The sequence below is a fragment of the Equus caballus genome, chromosome 2, assembly GCF_041296265.1.
Source record: "Equus caballus isolate H_3958 breed thoroughbred chromosome 2, TB-T2T, whole genome shotgun sequence".
Taxonomy (NCBI): domain Eukaryota; kingdom Metazoa; phylum Chordata; class Mammalia; order Perissodactyla; family Equidae; genus Equus; species Equus caballus.
In genome coordinates, this window is record NC_091685.1 from 42,922,083 (window position 1) to 42,943,085 (window position 21,003).

A 21,003-nucleotide genomic window follows, 5' to 3' on the forward strand; every position below is an offset into this window, starting at 1 on the left:
CAGAGAGTTTTGTCTGCTGCCCGGGCGGAGCTCCGGCGCTTCTCCACCGGATCGCCGGACCCGCCTTTGAAAGTTCCCCCGCCCCGGTCCTCTCCGAGATCTCCGGCAATCCCTAGTCCCACGGGGCGGGCAACGGCAGCTGGGGGTCGCCCCGCCCTCTGGGCTTCTGTCCGGGCTTGTGCCGGGAGCCCTGAGTGCTCAGCGTGGCCCCTCTGCTACCGGCAGACAGAGAGTTTTGTCTGCTGCCTGGGGGAGCTCCGGCACTTCCCCTCCGGGTCGCCGATCCGGCCTTTGAAAATTCCCCCGCCCCGGTCCTCTCCGAGATCTCCGGCAATCCCTAGTCCCACGGGGCGGGCAACGGCAGCTGGGGGTCGCCCCGCCCTCTGGGCTTCTGTCCGGGCCTCTGCCGGGAGCTCTGAATGCTCAGCGTGGCCCCTCTGCTACCGGCAGACAGAGAGTTTTGTCTGCTGCCCGGGCGGAGCTCCGGCGCTTCTCCACCGGATCGCCGGACCCGCCTTTGAAAGTTCCCCCGCCCCGGTCCTCTCCGAGATCTCCGGCAATCCCTAGTCCCACGGGGCGGGCAACGGCAGCTGGGGGTCGCCCCGCCCTCTGGGCTTCTGTCCGGGCTTGTGCCGGGAGCCCTGAGTGCTCAGCGTGGCCCCTCTGCTACCGGCAGACAGAGAGTTTTGTCTGCTGCCTGGGGGAGCTCCGGCACTTCCCCTCCGGGTCGCCGATCCGGCCTTTGAAAATTCCCCCGCCCCGGTCCTCTCCGAGATCTCCGGCAATCCCTAGTCCCACGGGGCGGGCAACGGCAGCTGGGGGTCGCCCCGCCCTCTGGGCTTCTGTCCGGGCCTCTGCCGGGAGCTCTGAATGCTCAGCGTGGCCCCTCTGCTACCGGCAGACAGAGAGTTTTGTCTGCTGCCTGGCGGAGCTCCGGCGCTTCCCCACCGGGTCGCCGGACCCGCCTTTGAAAGATCCCCCGCCCCGGTCCTCTCCGAGATCTCCGGCAATCCCTAGTCCCACGGGGCGGGCAACGGCAGCTGGGAGACCTCCGTGCCCACCGTGTCTCTCTCTGGGACCCTCCGGGCGCCCCGAGCACCAGGCCGGGTCTCCCCGCCAATGGCGGGGAGAGACTCTCCCCGCGGGCTCAGGTGTGCAACTCCAAAGTTTCCCTCTGCGTTTAGGAGTAATTGCGGGGGGTTTAAGTAGGGTTCTGGTCACCTGTTTCCACCGTCGCTCCTCTGTTGTGTTCTCGCTCCTGCCCTAGATGTGTGTGGATCCTCTGGGGGCGTCCGTTGGAAGAAAGCCGCTTGCGGGTACTAGGCTGCCCGTCGGGGTCGGAGAGTTTTCACCTATTTCCACATCCTCCCGGAGGAAAGTCCGTCCGCCTTCCGATGTATAGTCGCGTGGGTGTCTCAGACGTCCTGAGATGCTGTCTGGATATCCTTTGTCAAGCGATAAGTGTCCAAATAATTGTAGACTCGAAGGGCGAGAGACAAAGAGGACTACTCACGGCGCCATCTTGGAAGAATCCCCAGTACTTTTTTTTTTTTTTTAAAGATTTTATTTTTTTCCTTTTTCTCCCCAAAGCCCCCCCGGTTGTATATAGTTGTATATTCTTCGTTGTGGGTCCTTCTAGTTGTGGCATGTGGGACGCTGCCTCAGCGTGGTCTGATGAGCAGTGCCATGTCCGCGCCCAGGATTCGAACCAACGAAACACTGGGCCGCCTGCAGTGGAGCGCCCGAATTTAACCAGTCGGCCACAGGGCCAGCCCCAGGTCAGTACTTTTGAAGTAACTCTTTACTAAAAGTGTATTTTATAGACATCTCAAATTCATCAATCTGAACTCTAGACTCACCCCTCCTACCTCCAACGGCTCTTCTGCAGCTCAGGACGCGGAATCTCCATTTGACCTGCATTCAGGTCTGAAATGTGGGAATTGTCCTGGGCATGTCTCCCTCGCACCGCCACATGGGCACCCACCACTGCATCCTCAGCCACTGCATCCTCTGCGAGCCTTCCGCCTCCCGCCCTGAGGCCTGCGGCAACAGACCCCGCATCCGCCTGCACCCTTGTTCCCCTGTGGGCTCCCTACTCAGCAGAGCGAGCGAGCAAAGCGAGGCTTTGAACAGAGGGCTGCGCCCCTCCTCCAACAGTTTCCTCTCGGGATCGGTTCCAAAGTCTTGGCTCAGGCCACCTCTCCACCTCCACCTCCTGCGAGGCCCCCTCAACTTGGCCCCTGCTGCTCCTCCTGGACCACTCCTAACAGACACCTGCCTCATTCACACCCATCTCGTCAGATTTCCCCTGAGGTGCCTTCTCTAACCACCCTGCAGGCACTGCCTCCTTACTCTACCTTCCTTCACAGAATGTAAATATTCCTATATTTGTTTTTCTCTCTCTCCCTCTCCCACAACACAAGAGCTATGAGGACACACTGTGTGTCTCTCAATGGCTTATTCCCAGCACCAGGAACAGGGCTTGGCACACAGTAGGGACAGCATCAGCTTCAGCGTCACTTCCCAAGAGGCCTCCCCTCGGGTCCACACCCCCACTGTGTAAAGCAAGCGTCTCCTGTTCTCTCCACATCTTTGTAGTCCTTATCAAAATGTTCAATTACATATGTACGCATTTTAAAAAATTAACACCGGCCTTGCCTTCTGGTCCGGGGCTGGCAAACCATGGGCCAAGGGCCAACGCCCCACTGCTGCCCAGTGCTACCAATGTTGGCTTGGGACACAGCTGCGATCACTCCCAACCCACCGCCTGAGGCTGCTTTTGTGCCACAAGGACAGAGTTCAGTAGTTGTGACAGACACTTCACGGCCCTCGTGTCCAAAATATTTACCACTGGGCTTTTAGGAAAGTTTGCTGACACTTGTTCTATGCCATGGGAGGGAAGGGAAAAAGGAAGAGGAGGGTCAGAAAGGATACCCAAAGAGCAGGCCGGAGAGCAAAGTGCCACTAAGCACTAAAGTCTTACTCAGCAGCCCAGCTGTTTTCAGAGGCCCGACCAGCACTGGATTCCTCTGCCATCGGGTCAGTCACTTGTTAGTGATGAGACAAAAAAGCAGAATTTGCTGGCTCCTGTTGACAAGTCCGGTTGTTCTTGCTCGGGTGCAGCTGGACCTTGGGTCAGGTCCTGTTCTCGGGATTCCCTCTCTCATGTTAGAGCCATTTCTGGACGGGCTCTTTCCTCACAGTGACAAGGTGGCTGCCGTGGCTCCAGGTTTACCACCTGTGCTCTTGACACCCAGCACAGAGAGAACACCAGCAGGTACACAGAGGCCCCCCCCAACTGAGTCTCATCGGCTGACTAGTCTCACCTGGGTCATGTGGTCAGAGTATTTGGGCTCTGATTGGCTGGGCTGGGTCGCCACCCCTCCTTGGGGTGCATTTTACCCACCGCCCGAGGCAGTTGGGTGTTCACCTAAGGAAGGGAAAATAGAGGGTGGGCCAGCCTTGAAAACTTTTCAATTCCATCTGAGGACTCTTTCTGCAATGGAAAAAGGAAATGGTTTACAAAAATTCACCATTGCAGCCAAGTTTATTGGTATTTTTTAATAGCACATTAAAGATACAGTTAATGTGGGGCTGGCCCTGTGGCCGAGTGGTTCAAGTTCTGAGTGCTTCGCTTCAGCAGCCCGGGTTCACAGGTTCTGATCCTAGGTGCGGACGTACTCCACTCATCAGCCATGCTGTGGCGGTGTCCCACATGCAAAGTACAGGAAGACTGACACTGATGTTAGCTCAAGGATAATCTTCCTCAAGCAAAAAAAGAGCAATGGATGTTAGCTCAGGGTGAATCTCGCTCAAAAAAAAAAAAAAGCTACAGTTAATGAAGGTAGGGAATCCACAAGCCTCCTAAATCTTTGTTTTTATGCTTTTCCTCCTTGCTGTGTAAAATGTGCTCACTGCTTACTTATTTCAGTCGCTCTATCAACAGTCAGGAGCTGCAAAAGAAGCTCATAAGGAATGTGGTTTCACAAGAGAAACGGGAGACAAAAGGAGGACCAATCAGTAGTTTGCTAAATGTGCTGTTTATTCCGCATTCAGAAATGTGGGGACACAACTGCAGGTCCAGGAATCTGTGTGGCTGTCACTTCACAACTAAACGTCACGAGGGCAGTGACGACGGCTTCTCCGCACGTTAACCACCCATTGTGTTTACAGGGAACATGGCGAGAAGGGATGACAGACGGCCCAGTTCTCTGACCCGTTTTCAAATATTTCTGCTCTAATCTTTGAGAACAAGGGGAGCCTTCACTTGGTCAGCCACCTCCTTGCCGCTCAGCGCCTCGACGATGGCCAGAGCGAACTCAAAGCTGGTTCCAGGCCCTCGGCTGGTGAGGATCAGGCCGTCCTTCTCCACGCGGTTCTCAGAGTAGCTGTAATGACCTTCGATGTAAAAATAAAAAAGGGTTACATCCTAATGGGCTACGCTGGACAAGAAGCATCATTCAGCAGTTCAAGTCCCTGTTACTGCATGTTACTGGGCTCAGAGAAACTCAAACCAACCAACCACCCACCCTGTGGCCGGCCGTTCCAACATCCACTGGGCACTTCAAGCTGTTCCACACACAGCACGAAGACAGTAAAGAAGCTGCGGTCTGTGAAGCACCAGAGAAACTACACCTGTTTAGACGGAACCAATAAATACACTAAGCTAATGCTGCTGCGTTAGACCTCGACGGTGACGAGGGAGAGGTCGGAATGCATGCTAATCAGTCACATTTCTATCATACAACGAATGCTCAAGTGTCAATTCCATGAACGGAAGGGAACATGCCGCCCCAAAATCCGACTGCAGGAGTTCAGGACACGCCACCGCCGAACATGTAGCTTCGGCAGACGGATTATTTTGAGCTGAAGGCACCTTATCTGCCTGAAGACAGAGCCTCCAAGGGATCAGTTGTCACAGATCTCCTCCCAGAGTTTCATCAACTGGCAGGAGGGACTCTTGTCACAGGAGAGGAAACCAGAGGCAACACCACACCCAGACAAACTTTGTCTCAAACTGTCATTCCTCCCATCTGTTCTCTGAGGGCCCATTCACCTTCCCGACAAATCCTTCACCCTCCAGAGGCCTGGCTCCCCCCTCCCTACAAAGCTGGTGCTGAGTCTGAATTCCAAGCCCCTCAGGGAGCTCCTCATGCCTCCCTGGGTCTCTCCCATGAAAACGTTAGGTACAGATGTTAATGAACTTCCCTGTCTTTTCCTCTTGTTGATCTGTCTTCTATTACAAGGGTCTCAGCCAAGAACTCAGAAGGGTAGAGAGAAAATTATCTTTCCTTCCCTACAAAATGCTGAGGGGAAGGAGCCTGAGGGTGGAACGGTGTTGAAGGTAGAAACAACCTGTTTGGGCAGACTAGGGGGCACGCGCTCTCTGCTGTCTCAAAAACAAACGAAAGTCACACATAACATATGGCGGGGGGAGAGGGAGAGCCGCATTCATTTCCCACGGGTGGGGTGACTCCTGCGTCCCCAACTAGCTGTGTGTTTGCAAATAGAGTAACGAGAATGTGCATTTCCTATACTCACATTTAGGAAATGACACGGCTTCTGGGCATGTCTCTGGCCTGGGGTCTCCTCAGGCTCTCAGCCCACACCAGGCAGCCATCAACCTCCCACTGAACACAGAACCAGGCTCCAACTCCTCATGGTGCAGCAGGACCCCACGGGACCTGGCCTCCGCCCACCCCAGCTTGTCCCCACCCTCTCCCACCTGGAGCTCTCGGTCACTGAGCACATCACCCTTCCTGCCCCAGGAAGAGCTGCGCAGGCTGCTCCCTCTGCCCAGGAAACTCTTCTCAGCTCTTCACCCTTGGTTTCAGCATCAGCACCAACCCCTCAGAGACGTTATCTGTGACCGCCCTCTCTAAACCAAGTCACTCGATCACAGCCCGCCCTGCCCCCCCCCGCCCCCGGCAGTGACACAATCTGTAAACAATCTGTCTCCGTGTTTACTGTCTACTCTTTAAAAGGCTGGGCCTTCATCTGCCCCTGTCTGGCCTAGAAAACTGACAGCACCCAGGAGGCGTCCCCAGGGATCAGGTGAAGGAACGGATGAACGTTTCCCGTTCTCTGCTCTCCGCGTCCACCACCTTACAGCAGGATGTCTGCGTTACAGCCCTTCCTTCTGGCTCTCCCCCCTCCACTCCATGCTCAGCACCCCCAAAACAGGAACCTTGCCCAAGTGTAACTCAGAGCATACTCAGCTCTCTCCCCTCCGCCAAATTTCTCCAGCACCTAATGGTGACTCAACTCCACGTCACAGTGTGCAAGCCCCCTGGGTCTGGCCTGCACAGAGGCTGGCCTGGAAGGAACCCGAAGGGAGACAGAAAAGAACCTGCTGTCCAGGTGGGCGCTCGGACGGTGACCTGGATGGGGACAGTGGCAGTAGGCGGGAAATGGAGGTTGGAGATGTGTCTTAGAGATAAGATTGCCGGAACCTGGTGAAGGGCGGGCCGTGGGCAGGCGTCAAGGATGACTCCCGGCTGTCTGTCCCAGGCAACTGGGTGGGTGATGTTGCCACTCATCATGGACGTGAAGGACAAACAAATTTGGGGGAGGGGTTAAGGCCGACGAGGTTCCTCTTGCGACACCCTGTCACTGCAAGTTGAGTCAGGCACACACACCACCTCTGACCACCTTTCTTCCCCACCCCTAAATTCAGTGAGGCCACACCAGTGTCCCCCACCAACCTGAGGATGCCTGAGGGCACGGCTCTGTCTTGGTCCTCTTTCGGTTGCCAGAGCCTAAGAAAGTGTTCAGGAAATGCCTGTTTAACAGATACATTAAAAAAAAATCACATGGGGCCGGCCCTGGGACCGAGTGGTTAAGTTTGCGCACTCCACTTTGGCGGCCCAGAGTTTTGCCAGTTCAGAGCCTGGTCTCGGACATGGCACCGCTCATCAGGCCATGCTGAGGAGGTGTCCCACATAGCAAAACCAGAAGAACCTACAACTACAGTATACTACTATGTACTGGGGGGGCTCTGGGGAGAAGGAGGAGGGAAAAAAAAAAGAGTGGCAACAGATGTTAGCTCAGGGCCAACCTTGAAAAATAAAAAATCACCTAATGACCCCCTTAAAGCAGAAGCAACATCCTTCTGCTGTATGAATGATCTTTAGAGACCACATATTGATGTCCTTTCAAAGGGGATAAACAAAACCACAGTATACATCTTACTGTCCTCATTAAAAACCAAGGCACCCACTGAAATAACCGAATACAGTACATCAAAAATTTCCTAGTTACACCATTGTAGAGGAAAAGAGGTCCCTGGTTTGAGGGGAAAAGGTTTTCATAATCCAGCCTCATTTACTGATGGATAAGCCAGGCTGAGATAATTTTAAATGCTCAACTAGAAAACCGGCTGGGCCGGGTCTTCAGCGCTGAGACCAACTGCCTGGACCGGGCAGCGCGAGGCACCATTCTGAACAGTTCACGTAACAAGCTCTTTGTGGGTAAAATACTGCCAACAGAGCTTCAACTGGTTAAAGAAGGTCCAGAGTTTTCAAAATTTCAACCAGGAAGAACAAAAGGTCCACCCCGATCGACTACCTCCACCTAGTGGCGATGGCGAAGAAAGACCACGCATGCGCAGCCCACCAGCAAGGGCGCCGCACACAGCAGCGGATGGGACTCAGGAACTCAGCAAATTTACACCCCACGTGCCATTGGGCACGAGGCATTAACTTCTTTTCACTTTATACAAACACCCAAATCCGGGAAGTCTCTTCAGAGACAAAGCAAGTGGTGAGGCCAGGGGCAAGGGGTCAGCAAGCGGGGGTCGTCCGGCAGGCGCACACGTCAGCTCCTGGTCTGTGGCTCCTTAGAGCTGCAGCTGAGGAGCTGCCAGACCCGAAGGCCCGGAAAGCCCGAGCTGTTACTACCCGGCCCCTTAAGGAGAGTCGCTGACCCCCACCCTCCAGCACAGCAGCGGGGTTCAAACCCCAGGTCTGTCATTTAGGAACTGTCCGACCTCTGAGCCTCACTTTCCTCGTCTGTAAAATGGGGATGATACCAGCCCCAAAGGGCTATCGTGGGAATCAATCAAGCCAAACACCAGTACGAAGTGGTGGTATGAGCAGGGACAGTGGCCAGTGGAGGGCAGCCCGTTCACTGCCGTGTTCCCAGCACTTGGCCCAGAGCTGGGCACCAACCAGCCCGCCGTTCTCCAGCACGGGCTGCACGCCAAGCAGTGTTCTAGTGTGTTTCACATATTAACTCACTGAGCCTGTCAACAACCCTGAGGCAGGCGCTACTGTTATCCTCAGATGACAGACGAGGAAACTGAGGCTCAGAGAGGTTAAGGAACCTGCCCACAGTCACACAGTGAGTGGGGAGTTGGGAGCCACAGCCACATTGTCTGGCTCGAGACCCTGCTCCTCACTACTCATCTATGTGACCAGGCATTCAGATGCCTACTAAAACAATGGACAAATGAGAACTGAAAAAACCACGAAAGTCACAACTCACTTACAGTAAACACTGAGAAATGGCAGGACAGCCCTTCAGACTGGCCTGCTCATCTCAGGGGACAATGTCACCCTGACCTATCAAGCTCAGGATGAGGACAAGCAGAAGGGCCTCACGGGACCAGATGCCCAGAAGCGATCACAGCTCCACGTCTCAGAATGCTCTGAAGGGGCAGACATTTCAAACATTTTTTCTCAAAATAGGACTTATTGACTAAATTTGATGCCTGGTAACTTAACTGTATGTGGGAACCTGACAAGGACAGAGGCTGGGCCTGGGTTCCGGCCAGATCCTGGGCTAGTGGCCTCGCCTTCCTGAGCCTCCGCTGCCCCATCGGTGAAGTCAGCACCCACCTTACCAGGCAGTAGGGACTGCGGGCTGCCGTGGAAATAACGCATGTGAACGTACTACGCAAACACCTGAGGGGTCACAGTCTCATCTTTTTCTCTTCCTGATCAACCTCAGTGTTCCTGGGGCATTACAAGAAAACAGACACAAGAGACACACCTTCAGATAACACAGGAGTGTGTTCTACTGGGGTCTTCCTGCTAACACACCACAACTACTCAAGGAACCTGAGCCCGCTCCTTCCCACCGTCCAAAACCTCTCCATGGCTCAGAGTAAATGCGATGCCTATACTAAAAAATGCCCAGAAGCCAGAGCCTTTTTTTAAAATCAATTTTCACACAGATGTTTTTATTGACAATCTAGTATCTTTCTAACAACTACAATAAAATTATAAATTTTCAAGAAAATACTACTGTGGATCAAATTTAAGAATATGCAGAATGTCCAACACCAAGAGTGAACTCTAACGTAAACTACAGACTTTGGGTGCTGGTGACATGTCAACGCAGGTTCACCAACTGTAACACATCCACCTGGTGCAGCGACAGAAGCTGGTGGGGAGGAGACTGCACATGTGCGGGTACAGGGGGTATACGGGAAAGCTGTACTTTCTGCTGAATTCTGCTGTGAACCTAAAACTGCTAAAAAAAATAAGGTCTATTAATTTTCTTAAAAAAGTAATATAATGAAAAATGCATCATTTTACTTTACTGTGAAAAGACAACATAACTGTCCTACGTTTTGTTTTAGTTCAGAATAAGCAGAGAGCAGGACTGAGGGGGAGAAAATGTTCCCATTGCACAGGTGTCTTCAAATCAGACTAGTTACTATCATTTGACTTTCTGTTTATTCACTGGTCTCTGGGTGGCTCATGTTCTATGCAGAGCTAGCCACTCAGTTTCCTCACTGGCTGAACGCTGGTTGAACCACTTTTGGCTTCTGACTGGAAACCGCTGATGCTCTTGCAATTACCCACACTAGTGTGATTTCTCTTTCTCTTTGCAAGTCCCAGGTCTCTGCCTCTCTGTTACATGCACTCCAGGGACAGATGGCAGAGGAAGGTGCCACCTGCCTGACCAAAGGCACGACCTGGCTGGCGCTCAGAATGTCCCGCTGAGCAGCAGGAGCTGCCACCGAGGAAGCAGCCATTACCACACAGCTGTACGTGCAGGTGCTTGGTTTCACGGTTTTTCTGTTAATTATAGGCTGCCCTGTATTTTTAAATTTGATGTATACATCTCTGCAAGCTGTTAACTCCCAGAGGACAGAGACGATGCCATGCTTCTTTTACAGCCTCCAAATAAGGAGCAACACAAGAGAATTAGACAAATATTTGATAAATTACAAAAAAAAAAAATAGGTGAAATAAGCAAACTGCAGAGCAATGTATTTAGATCTCATTTGAGTAAAAATATTACACTATGAAGGACAATGAGTACATAGAGAGAAAATTCTAAAATTACACAAGAAGCTTTTAACAGAAGTCATCTCTGAAAAATACAAAGGAGGGAAGTTGGAGAAGAGGAATATTAATTATTTCACCGCCTTCTATACTGTTTGCATTTTTTTTACCATGAATAGAAACTTTTCTTATAAAAATAAGTTAATAAAAGTTAAAGGTCAGGGCCAGCCCAGTGGCGCAGCAGTTAAGTTCACACGTTCTGCTTCTTGGCGTCTCGGGGTTCGCCAGTTTGGATCCCGGGTGTGGACATGGCACCACTTGGCAAGCCAAGGTATGACAGGCATTCCACACATAAAGTAGAGGAAGATGGGCACGGATGTTAGCTCAGGGCCAGACTTCCTCAGCACAGAGGGGGATTGGCAGATGTTAGCTCAGGGCTAATCTAAAAAAAGTTAAAGGTCTAGCTGATATTTATGAAAGAAACAAGTCACCGAAGCCAACAGCCCTGCCACCTAGGCCTTCTCTGAAGGCAGCGAGCACTGCTCACTGCACTCCGGACTGTGGGCAAAAGGGCACTTTCTGAAACTGCTGTCGAGGTTTCAAATTTACCCTCAGGGCACCGGCAAAGCCTTTAGTAAGGATACTAGTTAACTGACATTTCGCAATCACTTCCATCTCTGACAATCAGGAGTCTGGCTGGCCTCCGGCGTAGCCGCTACGCCGCCCATCAGGGTACAGACACAGGCACACACCACCTCTCCACCCCACGTCAGCTCCCCCGTCTAGTGAAACACGTGCAAAGAGAGCGAGGGACACGCCACACCTCAAGCCACACAGGATCTCTACGGATTAGATTATACTGAGTGGAAAACAATGCTAAATGAGAGCTTTTCAACATGAAAATATAAGCATATACTTACTTCCATTCATTATCTTGTCCTTAGCCTGTGGGTGTGTTGTAACTTTGCTTCCAAAACCTATTTCATGAGCCAAGAGAGCCGTAGGACCTAAAAAGACGATTAATAGAAAGATTTACGTGGAGATATGGAAAACCCGCGTTTTAAAAATTGCAACAGAAAAGTATTCCTCAAAATCAGGAGGCTCTTACCTAAAATATACTTATGATTCTGAAATTAAATACTTCTTGGTATGAGAGGTAAAATGTCTATAATAAACCATCTGCTGAGCACATCTGGCAAAAATGTACAAACTCAAAATACTTCAACAACATTTACTCAGAAAGATCCAGCTTGATATCCAAGTATACAGATAAACAGGCTGTGGCCCCGAGGAGCAGGCAGCGAGGATGTCAGGGGTGCAAAGGAGGGGGCACCACTGAGGGCTTGCCTTACTCTTAGCAAATAAAAGCTGCAGTTACGCATTAGAGGCACCTGGCACTCTCCAAACCTCTGGACTCGACTGCTGTCTCACAGGCTAATTTTATATTCTACTTGAAAATGAACAATGAGCGCTCATCCATTCATCCATCCAAACACACCAGGTAGAAGGTTATCAAAATGAAGAGGACAGCGTCCAGCCCTGAAGGAGATATTTGTGAAATGCCTACAAGCCTGAGATACAAAGGCACTAGAGTTTCTTGATTAAAACTACCTTCTTTTCCCCCTGCTTTTTCTCCCCAAGTCCCCCCAACACACAGTTGTATATTTTTTTAGTTGTGGGTCCTTCTAGTTGCAGCATGTGGGACACCACCTCAGCGTGGTGCCACGTCGTTGTCCAGGATCTGAACCAGTGAAACCCTGGGCCGCTGAAGCGGAGCGCGCAAACCTAACCACTCGGCCACGGGGCCGGCCCCTAAAACTACTTAAGAGAAGAACCAAGCGCAAGTGTCAGTTTGTGATCCACTATTCTTCCCTTTTAAAATGAAGTTTTAAAAACATGCGGTTGCTAACTTGAGATTTTTATCTAAATGTATTCGCTGAAAATGGTCAATTCACTGATAATCGCAAGCATATTTTGTATGTAATGGTCCTCAAATAAGAACTAAAATCAAGGTTTTATACCTTTATTATATTAACCTAAAACTTTTTAAAAAGTAGTTAGTCTACCTTTTTTTCTCTAAACCACAAAAAAACACTTTCTAAGGCTTCATGTCACACCTGCAGGAACGTGCTTTAGAACAGCCCTTCGCCTTCCACGTTGCCAGGGCGAGGAGGCCTGGGACAGGGCCCCACACTTCAGCTCCAGCAAAGCTCGGCACTCGCTCCACTGACCTTCCACTGTTCAGCCTGACTCCAAGGGAAAAGGAGTTACATAAAAATGAATAACTGTCACTCAATTTTTATTTGAATGGATTCATGTATTAGTCTTCTTATTTTGTAAGATGTTAGGAAATAAGAAATAATCACCCATGTCATCTTATACTTTAAAGCAAACCTCAAGAGATGGTCGTGCAGTGAGGACCGCGATTGCACCTGCTCCCTTCAGGTCATCAAACTGCGGCCCACAGTAATGTTAGTGGATTTCTGAGTTGACTGTAGGAATCTACTGATGAACTTACTCACTCGTGGTGGTAAGCTCATAATTACTGCTTTCTGGGGCTTCAGAAACCTATTTGGAAGACTGGAGAGGAGACACTTCACTCCTCCCACTGCCTGAACCTGGCGGATGAGGCTTGGCCGAGTCCCAGCAGGGATGCAGCTCTGCGTGGGAGCAGAGGCCACAGGGGACAGAATCCCCTTGGGCAGCCACGAGGACAAAGCCAACAGCGCCACCGTGCGGTCACTTAGAGGAAGGACAGCAGGGCCACCCCCAGCCCCTCCAGGTGTCCTAGCCCCAGGCACCTGACGACTGCTGGCTCCTTTCCCTCCAGGCTTCCTTCCCTCTCCCCTGCCCAGGGGGAATCTCATTTTATTTTCTGCTCAGAATAGTCTCTTCCAATTTCTCACTCACTCAATGTTAGGGGCAAAGTTAATATTCTTTCGGTTCAATCAACAGTTCCCGATTCCTAACCACAGCACTTAAGAATCATCTTATTTCTTATTGCACTTCTTCCTATTTTTTGCAGGAACCAGAAGCGCAGTGCAGGATGTTCAACAACACAAACACATCGTTAGAGTGTGTTTATTTTTAATGTCGATTTAAACGACGCTAAGGCCTGAGTTCCCGAGCTTGGCATTCCAGCTCGCCTAGCACAACAGTGATCAGATGTGGCTGATAAGTTGTGCTAACTTAGTGACACAGAGGACACACTGACGTGGTGTTTACTTTCAGCAGTCAGAAAGGAACAAAGCCAGCCCAAACCCTTCCTTTCTTCCTTTGGTGAGAGACCTAAGAATGGGGGGCAGGACGACTGTACGACTACTGGATCTGAGGCTCCCTCCCCAAGGGGTGCAGCTGCTGGGCCACGGCGACCTCTGCAGAGGGAAATCCCCGCACCCCCAGGGCAGGCGAAGACACTAGTGTGGACCGGACCCCAAGGACAGGGCCTGTTGGGGCGGTGGGTCCCTGGGTCCCTCCCCGGCTCTAATGCAGCAGTTCTCAAACATTCGGGTCCTCGCACCTCTTTAGCTTTTATGTGGATTACACCTACCAACTGCCAAGTTAGAAATCAAAACTGGGAGATTTTTACTATGTAGAATACTAGAGCACACACACCATGCCCGAATGCCGGCACTGCCACACTCTCATGTCACTCTTGTGAGAACGAGGAGGAAAAAGGCAAACAACGCCTTAGTAGCATCTGCTTTGACCTTACGAGCCCTTTGAAAGAACTCTGAGAACCACTGCTCTGAAGCAGAGTCCCCAGGATCCCTAGGCTGTACTTCTAGAGTCTACTGTAGGAAACAAAACATCAACATGTCATTTCATCAAACCACTCACCCATCCATTCGTTTATTTATTTGCTCTTTTGACAGACATTTAATAAAGATCTGTAGCAAGGAAGACACCGGCCAAAATGACGCTAGGGAAAAAGTGCAAGATGGCAGAACATCATATGACATTAGAGCAACAAGAATGGATTTAAAAACGGTATCAGAAAACAAAATACTACTAAATTTCAAAGACATGAGGACATCTACACAGCACCAATGACCTTCTTCTAAATCCTGTGGCAGACAGCAGAATGCCTAAGGCCCAGCGCTCCACACTGGAGATCAGACGGAAAGCACCCCGAGGCCTTGGAAGCCAGGGCAAGCACAGGGCAGAGCTGCAATGTTTATGTCTGACTGATTCTTGCTGACTGCGTGCTGGCACAAATACTTTCTGGCACAGAGATTTGCTGGAACAAGCTGTTTCTGAATTCCAGAGGGTCTTATTTCCTCCGAGGTCAACTAAACATGGAAAACACTAAGTTTCATAGAATGTAGACCAAAGGCACGGAGAAGCAGAAAACAGAACAACTGGACTCATTTCTGAAACGACAGCAACTTCATGCCACCCAAACTAAAAACATCAATACAGACGCCCTTTGTGCCTTATGAAGGGGAAGAAGTATGTGGAACAAAACCTTATGATTACAGACTACCCCGTCACATATTTTTTGAAAAAACCAACACCACATTTTAACACAGGCTGGTTCTGACATTACCTGCACAGATGGCGGCTATGAGGCCTTTCCTCTTTTCTTGTTCCTTCAGTATCTCTTTAACAGCAGCAGACTATTCAAAGAAAACCAAAAACACACCAAGTTATCATTAAGCCACAAGCCAATTTCTGGCTAGAAACTTTGGTAGAATCTGATTTTAGCGTAAACCACACGATCTTCAATCTGACTATTCTTCAACGATATTTCTAAATCATCAATACAAAAATTATCAAATTTATAATGTTTTGTACGTTCTTAAACCCAATCAAGGACTTTATTCTAAGAGAAAAGCATCCTTTTCCTAAAGATGTTTAAAGATGAGATGAGAAAAGCAATTTCCCTTGGGCACGTTGACCCTTGCCATTTTGGACTCCAGGGAGAAAGAAACAGAAGGGAGGGAATGCGGCATTTCGGCTGTTTTCAGATGGCAGAGTCAGGAACAGAGTCTGGGGTCCCAAATGTGTGATTCGACCTGACTGGAAGCTTCATGAGCTTCTGTCTGCGGGGCCCTTCCCCCACCTTCTTCCTGCAGGCCGACTCCTCACATAACACTTCAGATGAAGCAGCAGTGGCTTCCTTTGAGGCCATTTTTCATTCAAACTGGCAGCTCTGGCCCCTGCAACCCTCGCAACCCCGACTGGTGAGTGGACAGCCAATCTCTTATCTTTCTATGCTTAATCCTTCATAAAACACAAAATTAGGTCATTCTGCTGCTGCTGCAGGAAAAAAAAAGCAGTCTTTTTGGACTCGATTCACTGAATCTGTTCATAAATAATTGTTCCACCAATTCAGCTTACTCCTACAGTAAATGTTATTAGAATTTTTTTTTAATTAAGCTAGAACACTATTTTGTTAATTTCACCTGTTCCTATTTTATTCACAGCCACCTTTCTGAAACATTTCAATAACAAAAGCAAGAGAACACAAGCAGATGCTGAAATACTTTATGCAGTTTTTACCTCAGATAAATTCTGCGCACCCAGATTACCTCCTGGCAGAACCACTACGTCATAAGGTCCCTGTAACAGTTAAAAAAAAAAGTGAAAACACTTCATTTGAAAAGTGCATTAAAGTGATAGTCCAATAATACTTTCGTATTTTAAATGAGAGTCATGGCAAAAACTGTTCAAAGAACAGCTAAATAAATTACGGTGTAAACACTATGACGGAATGTTGTCATAAGTGCAAAATATGCAGAAAATCTGTATATAGAAACATGAAAAGATGTCCATCTTGCAGAATGGTAGGTGTAGCATGATCTCATTGTTATAAAAACAAATGCACGTATATGTAGATACATGTATATATTACACATACAAGTCCCCCACGTGTCTGCATATACAGATCCTGACAGACAAAGGAGACCCCTACTGCTAATGGGTGGCAGTGTGGGATGGAGGCAGCGGGAGAATGAGAGGGGACATTTAGCATTTTGACTTCATGTATGTCTATTCTGTATAAATTATCTTTCAACAAGAATGTACATAGTAATGAAAAACAATCAAAAGAAAAACAAATTTTAAGTAAAAGGCACAGAAAAAAAATTTTAACTTTATGAAAAATGGAACTTCGGAGAGAAAAATAACACAATACTTTAGTATCTCAAACACCAAAACATCATCATCATCATCATCTAATGATTTCAAGCTTGCTGAAATTACAAAACGGAAATTGGTTTAACAATCCTTTAAGAAGTTAAAGTTTTAAATAATAAGAAAATTACAAAATAAAAATTTAGTACATACTTAGTGCAACATATACTATTTAGAATTACTTTTAAAGACTACAAACATTCTGTTTTCTTTTTATTTTTGAGGAAGATTAGCCCTGAGCTAACTACTGCTAATCCTCCTCATTTTGCTGAGGAAGACTGGCCCTGAGCTAACATCTGTGCCCATCTTCCTCTACTTTATATGTGGGACGCCCACCACAGCATGGTGCTTGCCAAGCGGAGCCATGTCCACACCCAGGATCCAAAGCGATGAACCCAGGGCCACCAAGAATCGGAACATGCAAACTTAACCGCTGTGCCACTGGGCCAGCCCCCATCCTGTTGCTTTAAAACCAAGCCTAACTAAAAACTAAAAAGAAAATATGGGGACCGGCCCCATGGCCGAGTGGTTAAGTGCTCCGCTTTGGCAGCCCAGGGTTTCGCCGGTTCGAATCCTGGGCACAGACACGGCCCCACTCATCAGGCCACGCTGAGGTGGTGTCCCACATGCCACAACTAGAAGGACCCACAACTAAAAATGCACAACTATGTACTGGGGGGCTTTGGGGAGAAAAAGGAAAAATTTAAAAATCTTAAAAAAAAAAAAGAAAATACGTTAAGTATAGAATTTCTTTCATTACTTTTAGAATCTGAACTGAACAATAAACAGACACAAAAGGTAACTACTGTTCTAAAATACCCAGATGCCACAGGACGAAAAAGAACAGAGAAGGAATATTTACTTCTATCTCTCACTTTTAACACACTATTTAGACTATTTCAACAATTTATGTCACTATCAACATTCGAATTCTCCACAATGTAGCACTGAAATACCTGAATTTACTAGAAAAGGATACACTTTTTTCTATGCATGAGGACAGCCAAGCATGGGGAATCATGCTCTGGGGCTCCCCAGCAGGGCACAAATGGCCATCCAGGAGCTGGCTCTGCCTCCTCTCCTGCCACATCTCCGTTCCAAAAGGGCACGGCCCACACTCCTGTCACATTGGCCCGGGAAGCCTGAACCCTGTGAAAGCATGTGCAAAAGTGTCTGTGTGTGTGTGGGCGGGCATGCTTCTGAGGAAACGGACCTCAGCTCTTGACAGATCCCCAAAAGTGTTGGTTACCCTCAAAGGTGAGAACCGTAATTCTAAAGATACTGAAAAACCGACACAATTTAAGTAGAACTCTTACTCCTCCCTTAATCCAACCACTAATCAAGTATGAGTGTTCCACATAAAATGAGTCACACAACTCCGTCTGTGTCAGTGAAAATGAAAAAGTAAAGAGCAGTTTCTGAATAAAAAACAAGAAATGAATGGGCAACGTGGCAGTTGCTTCTCTCAGAGCAGGTAACCAAGTTATAACAGGAGGCAAGCCTGCCTGCGTAAGCCAGAAGAATCCTGATGAAGTGCCCCATCCACACCCACCCACCCCCTCACTGAGCACGTGTGCTATCAGGCAACTGCCAGGTTCCACGGACATAGCGTGGGAAAAGCAAAATCCTCAACTGCCCAGGGCTTCGTCTAGTGGGGAAGACATCTAAGCAAAGTAACTTTCTTAAAATAAGTCTGTGCTCACCACAGCCTTAGAGGCAGTCAAAAGACTTTTCAAGAAACTGATAAAGAAGCCACAGGAACGAATAATTCCAAGTATGGAGAACAAACCTGTTTCTTTGCATCTTCCAGACTGGCATCAGGACAAATGACAACATCTCGACTACACTGTACTGGGTCTTTTCCAGCCAGACCCGCGATGGTGACCTTAATCTAAGGAAAAGATGTCATCATGATATTTAAGAACACTGAAACATAAGTTTAGAGTAACATTTCACAGCTGTCCTGTGTTTTAAAATAACTTGGCAGGAAATACTGTAACAAAACCACGCTGACTTTAAGCTAATAAGTCGGCTAAATATATTTAATAACTAGGTCTGTCCCGATTTGCCTGGGAGAGTCCTGGTGTACAGATGCTGTCCTGGCACCCTGTCTGGTTAGTGTCCTTTCCCCCACGTGTTCTGGTTTGGGTAATAAAACATGATCATCTTACTAATAATCCATCTTGCAAAATTATTGTTGCCATTAAAACCTTATGGTATTTTCTTAAGGCAGAAATGCAAGTTAAAACAGCAATATATTACTTTTTCTTGCAAAAATTTACAAAGTTGACAGTACCAAGAGCCGGTACTGGAAAAAGGGGAATTTTCCTACAATGCTGATGGGCCACACGTTGGTAGCTTCTTGAAGAGTCATTTGACAAAATCTAGTAATACCAATTATGGACTGTCCTTTGGCCTAGCAATTCCACTTTTAGGCACAGAGCCTGGAAAAACTTCCACAAGACTATTACAGTACTGTAATGCCATGAAACAGTGTAACAGAAGAATGGATTGTGGCATATCCCCACAGTGCAACACTAAACAGCAATTTTAAATACACAAACTGGATCTACACAAATCTCCACTTATGAGAACCAGAGGAATGTCAGGTTCACAGACTCAAGGGCCAGAGTGCCACGTCTGAGTACCAGCTCTTCTACTCACTAACTCTACAGTGTGGGCACTTTATTGGGTGTCTCTGTGCCTCAGTTTCTTCAACTGTAAAATGAGAATGGCAATAACTCATAGGACTGTTGTAACATTTAAACAAGTTTATATAAGTGCTTAGAATGCCACTAGTATGTGCTATTTAAGTCTCCACTATGGTTACAGACAGATATAGAGATATATAATACAGACACGCAGAATGAGAACTACAGTCTAATACTACTTTAAAGACATTCATGGGATGGATACACATCAGTGTGAGGACAGCAGTTATCTCTGGGCCAGAAGAAGGGGAATAGGATTGGTGACATTTACAAAGAGGGCTTTGCAATGCTTTACTTCTTTAAAGCATTTGTTCTTCAAGAAATGGGTCTGAAAGAAATACGGCAAAATGTTAACAAGTGTTACATGTGGACAACGGATAAATAGGTAATTATTGTTATATGGTCTCTCTACTTTTGTGTACATTTGAATATTTCACAAAGTACATTGAATGTTTTATTCAAAATGACTTTTAAAAACCCAAGAATGTTGTAAAGGGGAGGAGGGCTAGAAAATGTCAGGGGACTTACTCCAGCTCGTCTCATGACATCTACAGGGATGACCGTCTCCATCTCTTCTGCCCCTTTAGCCAGGATGACCAGAGCTCTTTTTGAAGCCATTTTGATGTTGCACTTTTTAAAGACTTACTAAAAAAAAGAAAAAGAAAAAAGGATTTTCAAAACACTTTCACTGCAACCCTGGAAGAGGCCCAAAATTTAAGTTGAGGAACATTTTTAAGCAGAGTAACTAAGTGCCTCCCAGGGAAAAGGTTCTGATAGACAAACACAACTGAAGCTGAAAAAAGCATTTTAGGTTAATAGTGGCTTACAAAGTACAATTTCAACCGCTGTACTTTTGAGATGAAAACACAGGTTGCTAAGGCGTGTTAGTATTGTTTAGATTTCCTTTTACCATGTTTCTTAAAATTCAATTTCTAATAATATATCGCAAATGAGGTTTCCTAAAACACAAGTACATGGGCCTCGAATTTCACACAATGCGGGGAGATAAAAAATCGTCTTTTTTGAAGCACTATTTCATACAGAAACGACCCAACAATTTCATGGGCAAAAAGCAAAATACACGGTCTTTAGCAATTAGCCTGTAAGATTTTTGGAGGGAATTTTTTTAGTTCCAATAATGGTACTAAAAATTTGGAGGGAGTTAACAGTGCTAAACATCTGCACACTTTTTTTTATAACGGAGAAAGACGGGAATTCCCTTCACCAAACTCAACCCGACCAAATTCTCTCTCTTTACACTTAGTCCTCATCGTAAACAAGAGCTGCTAAACCAGGGTCTGAATAGTTTTTAGACTATTTTCTGGAGTTTGCCGATCATGCAAAATCGATTTTAATAAGTCCACTTCCACAATCACACGCTTAACCAGCAGTTCCAATCTGGCGGGGTGCCCCGTGCACGATGTTGGAAGCTTTACAGCCGCTGCTGCGCTGGCAGCTGGAAGCCGCAGTTTCACGGCCCCGGCTCGGGTCTGCGCGGGCTCGGGGAGCCCCGAGGGTGGTGCCCTCCCACCGGCTGTCCAGCCGGGAAGCCCAGCGCCCCCTCGCCGCCCGCAGCGCCACGGCCTGCGCACGCGCCGCGCTTCCCAGGCCCGACCTGAAGCTCGCCTCTCCTCCCACAGACGCGACCCTTCTTCTCCTGCGCCTGGGACTGCAGAACCACAAGCGGCCTACACAGGGAGGCACGGCACCACGCCTGCGCACCGCCCGAGTCGCAGCCCTCAGCCCCGCACTGCGCAGACGCGCGTTTCCCCGCCTCCCTCACGCCCCTAAACTGCGCAGACTCGCGCCGCCCGGCCCGGCTCTCCAGTCCCCCACTGCGCAGACGCGCGGTGCCCGAGCTCTCAGGTCTCCCCACCCCCCCCGCATTGCGCAGACGCACACCGCTCGCGTCCGTGACG

At 48.5% G+C, this 21,003-nt stretch overlaps 1 protein-coding gene across 4 annotated transcripts; it reads right to left on the reverse strand.

Annotated features, from left to right (window-relative positions):
• Positions 1-4,021: 4,021 nt before the first annotated feature.
• Positions 4,022-20,974, reverse strand: PARK7 (Parkinsonism associated deglycase). 4 transcript variants are annotated; one of them, XR_011433492.1, is made up of 8 exons: positions 20,700-20,929; positions 19,613-19,729; positions 18,163-18,264; positions 15,741-15,800; positions 14,785-14,854; positions 11,156-11,242; positions 6,705-9,474; positions 4,022-4,398 (listed from the first exon to the last, which is right to left on the reverse strand). XR_011433492.1 is itself a non-coding variant. In XM_001495398.6 (7 exons), the coding sequence occupies exons 2-7, from the start codon at positions 19,700-19,702 to the stop codon at positions 4,238-4,240; spliced, it is 570 nt and encodes a 189-aa protein (XP_001495448.1). In that variant the 5' UTR covers positions 19,703-19,729; positions 20,700-20,974; the 3' UTR covers positions 4,022-4,237. The 4 variants fall into 4 exon arrangements, 2 of the variants coding, with proteins under 2 accessions (XP_001495448.1, XP_005607611.1); XR_011433493.1 differs by lacking the exon at positions 18,163-18,264 and having other exon boundaries at positions 20,700-20,925; XM_001495398.6 differs by lacking the exon at positions 6,705-9,474 and having other exon boundaries at positions 20,700-20,974.
• Positions 20,975-21,003: the final 29 nt, after the last annotated feature.

What these genes read in the sequence shown, in the direction of transcription:
- PARK7 (XM_001495398.6), bottom strand. Translation starts at nt 19,702, where the DNA reads ATGGCTTCAAAAAGAGCTCTGGTCATCCTGGCTAAAGGGGCAGAAGAG. An exon ending in GTGCGCAGAATTTATCTGAG is followed by an intron (nt 14,855 to 15,740) that starts GTAAAAACTGCA and finishes TTCTTTGAATAG; the next exon opens with TCTGCTGCTGTTAAAGAGAT. An exon ending in CATAGCCGCCATCTGTGCAG is followed by an intron (nt 11,243 to 14,784) that starts GTAATGTCAGAA and finishes TCGTCTTTTTAG; the next exon opens with GTCCTACGGCTCTCTTGGCT.